Raw genomic sequence first — 5014 nt, 5'->3', positions numbered from 1 at the left:
TTTTGTATTTTTAGTAGAGATGGGGTTTCACCGTGTTAGCCAGGATGGTCTCGATCTCCTGACCTCGTGATCCGCCCGCCTCGGCCTCCCAAAGTGCTGAGATTACAGGCGTGAGCCACCGCGCCTGGCCGCCAATATATTTTTTGAAGATGCAAGGTTTTCCAGCCCAGGCAACATAGCAAAACCTTCTATCTCTACAAAAATTAGCCAGGCACAGTGGTGCACACCTGTGGTCCCAGCTACACAGGAGGCTGAGGTGGGAGAATCACCTGAACCCAGGAGGTGGAGGCTGCAGTGAGCCAAGATCGTGTCATTGCACTCTAGCCTGGGCAACAGAGAAAGTCACGCAATGTCTCACCATGTTGCCCAGGCTGGTCTCGAACTCCTAAGCTCAAGTGATCTTCCCACCTTGGTCTCCCAAAGTGTTAGGATTACAGGTATGAGCCACCACATCCAACCCAAAGTTCTTATTTTTTCTATTGTGACACAGAACAATAGCCACCAAAAAAAAAACCTGATCTAGTGCAAGAGAAAAAGAATGCATGGAACTGACACCCTTTGAAAACAAGGAGTCCCAAAATTGGCTTCAGCATGGAGAAGACAATTACCTTGACACACTTCACATTTATTCCCGGACACACAAACTTCTTCCAGAGGAGGATGGCTTTGCTCTCCCCACAAGTTATAGGGTAAGCAATTTCCATATCCTCATTTGCTTCTATAGTGCCTGTATCTGAAAACAGAAAAAAAATCCGTTATTTATCAAACAACTCTTCTCCAAAGCTGAAACTCAAAATCTCTAGTCTCCTGGTTCCTCTGAGGGACTAACACTTCACTCTTGCTGGTATCGTTTAGGGATCCTCTGGAAGAAGTCTGGCCTAACAGCTATCTCTTCCCAAGCTCCCACAGTGTGCCGGACACCATACTATATATTTTACACACGTAATCTTGTTTAGTTCTTACAACAATCCTGTGAGGCAGTGATTATTTCCTAGGTGTTTTTTTTTCTTTTTGCCTTTTTTGAGATGGAGTCTCACACTATCACCCAGGCTGGAGTGCAGTGGCGTGATCTTGGCTCACTGTAACCTATGCCTCCCGGGTTCAAGCAATTCTCCTGCCTCAGCCTTCCAAGTAGCTGGGATTACAGCCATATACCATACACCACCACGCCTGGCTAATTTTTATATTTTTAGTAGAGATGGGGTTTCACCATCTTGGCCAGGCTGGTCTTGAACCCCTAACCTCAAGTGATCCACTCGCCTTGGCCTCCCAAAGTGCTGGGATTACAGGCGTGAGTCACCTCGCCCGGTGTAGGTGGTGTTTTTTTGGTGGTGGTTGTTGTTTTGGAGATGAAGTCTCACTCTTGTTGCCCAAGCTGGAGTGCAGTGGCACGATCTCGGCTCACTGCAACCTATGCCTCCCGGATTCAAGCAATTCTCCTGCCTCAGTCTCCTGAGTAACTGGGATTATAGGCGCCCACTACCACGCCAGGCTAATTTTTATACTTTTAGTAGAGATGGGGTTTCGCCATGTTGGCCAGGCTGGTCTCGAACTCCTGACCTCAGGTGATCCCCTGCCTTGGCCTCCTAAAGTGTTGGGATTATGGGCATGAGCCACTGTGCTCGATTAGGTTTTTTTTTAAATTAATTAATTAATTGTTTCCTAGGTGTTAAATATATGGGCCTCAGGTTAACTGACTTTCCCAAGGACACACTTATAGGTGAGAAATTGGGATTTAAACTCAGATTTGTTAAATTTCAAAGTTTCTTTCCAGTTTCTTTCCACTGACTGCCTTCTAAACAATACCTTATCAGTCATCAACAACTTCTTTAATGACAGGTATCAACTTTGAGGCTCCAATTTCTATGTGGGATTTTTATAGATAAAAAGTCTTTTCAGTTACCCTTCCAAACTGACGTTAACCAACCAACTGATGACCCTAGCATCTTAAGTCAGTGGTGTCTCAAGATGTACCACCATCAAAATCGAGGGCTGTAGTACTGGTAGGGCACACAGGGATGGGAGAAAAACATAAGGCACAGATGGCAAGAAAACTCAACCAAGGAAGCTAAGGTCAAAGGCATTAGAATGACAAAAACAAAAAAAACAAAAAAAAACCTTACCAATCCCTTCTTCAATTTTGTGTATCGTGTGAGTTTCTACTGCTACAACTGCCGTGTTGTTCTCCGACCCAGCTTCATAAATCCTGTTGTAAAAGTGTCCATCGATAAACAAACTACATAAATCATGAAAAAATTAATATTCACAGCATGGGGTTAAGAAATTTGTTTCAATCTATCTCAAAATAAATAAAATAAATATACTTTATAACTCTGACTAGTTTCCCGTTATATTTAAACTCCAAACTTCCCAGGACTGCTTAGCAGCTTCTACCATGGAAATGAATCGACAACTCTCCTCACCTCAAAGGAAAGTAATTCTTGCTACTTATTTATTTCACTTGCTACTACTGTATTACACCAGACTTTTCCCTTCATAACTTTATTTTTTAAATGTCAGCGGTGGAATAATCCACGCTTTTTACTTGCAAAGGGTGAACAGAAAGCTACCATATTTCTCTAGGACATTTACAAACAGTTACCTTCACCTTGAGAAGAAACTGAATAAAAATAAATGTCCACTCCTTTCGTAACTTTTTTTTTGTTTTTGAGACAGAGTCTCACTCTCTCTCCCAGGCTGGAGTGCAGTGGTGCAATCTCGGCTCACTGTAAGCTCTGCATCCCAGGTTTGCACCATTCTCCTGCCTTGGCCTCCTGAGAAGCTGGGACTACAGGCGCCCACCACCATGCCCAGCTAATTTTTTTTGTATTTTTAGTAGAGACAGGGTTTCACTGTGTTAGCAGGATGGTCTCGATCTCCTGACCTTGTGATACACCCGCCTCAGCCTTCCAAAGTGCTGGGATTACAGGCATGAGTCACCGCGCCTGGCTCCCTTCGTAACTTTAAATGGGCCGGGCATGGTGGCTCATGCCTGTAATCCCAGCACTTTGGGAGGTCGAGGCAGACAGATCACCTGAGGTCAGGAGTTCGAGACCAGCCTGGCCAACGTGGTGAAACCCCCATCTCTACTAAAAATACAAAAAAATTAGGCTGTGTGCGGTGGCCCACGCCTGTAATCCCAGCACTTTGGGAGGACAAGGTAGGCGGATCACGAGGTCAGGAGTTTGAGACCAGCCTGACCAACATGGTGAAACCCCATCTCTACTAAAAATACAAAAATTAGTCAGGCATGGTGGTGCACCTGTAATCCCAGCTACTCAGGAGGCTGAGACAGGAGAATCACTTGAATCAGGGAGGCGGAGGTTGCAGTGAGCTGAAATTGCACCACTGCACTCCAGCCTGGGCAATGGAACAACACTCCATCTCCAAAAAAAAAAAAAAAAACAAAAAACACTTTAAATGCCCATGGCATAGTATGGCTACAAGTACACGACTAATTCATATTATGGAATTACCCTGAGAAGACTAAAAAGTAGTACCAGCAGATAGTTTGAGACAGGAAGAACCAGGCTGACTGAAAAGTTGATGTCCCTTGTTGGAAACAGTGTATTTTGCTGTTGGGGTGGGAGGTGTTTGTTTGTTTGTTTTTAGCATCTTTTAAGGTACCATAACCAAACTATTGACATGAGCAAAGCCTAGTGGAAGAAAAGTAAGAGAGAAACTACATCCAAAGTAACTAGGAGTGACTAGAGGCACCACTTAGAGAAGGTTATATAATGCAGATCTCTCCAAGATATCTCTACATTTATGGGGTCAGATAATGTAACTTGATACATCAACAATCAACATCCTTTATTTAATTTCCATAATAAACTTGATGTGCTAATTATTGCATCTTGTTACTTGAAAGCACTGCCTGAATATTCTCCTTTGTATCAATGACTACCTCCACAGTGATACCTCTAGTACAGACCTCCCTTCTGAATTTCACACTCAAACATAGCCAACCGTTAAATGAATAAATACATTTGTGTGTGTGTTTGTTTCTTGAGATGGAATTTCGCTTTTATTGCCTAGGCTGGAGTGCAATGGCATGATCTCGGCTCACCGCAACATCTGCCTTCCAGGTTCAAGCAATTCTTCTGCCTCAGCCTCCCGAGTAGCTGGGATTATAGGCATGCGCCACCACACCCAGCTAATTTTGTATTTTTAGTAGAGACAGGATTTCTCCATGTTAGTCAGGCTGGTCTCGAACTCCCGACCTCAGGTGATCCTCCCACCTCAGCCTCCCAAAGTGCTGGGATTAGAGGCGTGAGCCACCACACTCAGCCAAATAAATACATTTGGAAGTCTCATAGGACTTTGACGAATTCATTATGTCTAAAATAACCATCAAGTTCCCTTTTCCCAACCACCCTCAAACTATTATTCTTCCTATACTCTCCATCCTTGTTAATAGCACCACTCAACACACTGCAGACAGAAATCTGGGAATCACACTAGATTTTCTTTTCCTCTTTCTCAACTCCACATAGTCAGTCACCAAATCCTGCTGGATGCATCACTTTAACACTATCCATCCTCCCTCCCTGTCTCTATCTCCACTGCTACTGCCTTAATTCAGGCCTCATCATTGCTATACTAGTATCCTTGCATCTAACTAATCTTCTACATTCCCACCAGATTGATCATGTGATTCCCTCCTTAAAATCCCTCAAACACCCTCTCTCCTCATTGTTAAAATAAAGCTCCAAATCCTTTGTATGATATTTAAGCTTCTTTAAGATCTGGCCCCTGGTTTCAACTCTTCCCAAACCTCGCCTTAAAATCCAGGCCCCGGCACTGCCAAACTATTTGTGGTTCCCAAAAGTGCCATCTTCTTATACCTTCTTTCTCTTACTTCTGTCATTTCCCAGAACATTATTCTCCACGTTTTTTTTTTGTTTTTGTTTTTGTTTTTTTTTTTGATAGGGTCTTATTCTGTTGCCCAGGCTAGAATGCAGTGGTGTGATCATAGTTCACTGCAGTCTTAACCTCCCTGGCTCAAGCAATC

At 43.6% G+C, this 5014-nt stretch overlaps 1 protein-coding gene across 2 annotated transcripts in view; it reads right to left on the bottom strand.

Annotated features, from left to right (window-relative positions):
• GMEB1 (glucocorticoid modulatory element binding protein 1) overlaps positions 1 to 5014 on the bottom strand; it is a 51529-nt gene that overhangs the window by 33345 nt on the left and 13170 nt on the right. The window contains exons 2-3 of one of the 2 annotated variants that reach the window (XM_011981739.1): positions 2124 to 2236; positions 609 to 733 (exon numbers count right to left, since the gene is read on the bottom strand). In XM_011981739.1, the coding sequence (XP_011837129.1) occupies positions 609 to 733; positions 2124 to 2236 (238 nt within the window). The remainder of the gene's footprint in view (positions 1 to 608; positions 734 to 2123; positions 2237 to 5014) is intronic. The other variant, XM_011981740.1, reaches the window with a different exon arrangement.

The sequence above is a fragment of the Mandrillus leucophaeus genome, unplaced genomic scaffold (assembly GCF_000951045.1).
Source record: "Mandrillus leucophaeus isolate KB7577 unplaced genomic scaffold, Mleu.le_1.0 Scaffold23, whole genome shotgun sequence".
Classification (NCBI taxonomy): Eukaryota; Metazoa; Chordata; class Mammalia; order Primates; family Cercopithecidae; genus Mandrillus; species Mandrillus leucophaeus.
This window is presented reverse-complemented; position numbering and strand designations above follow the sequence as displayed.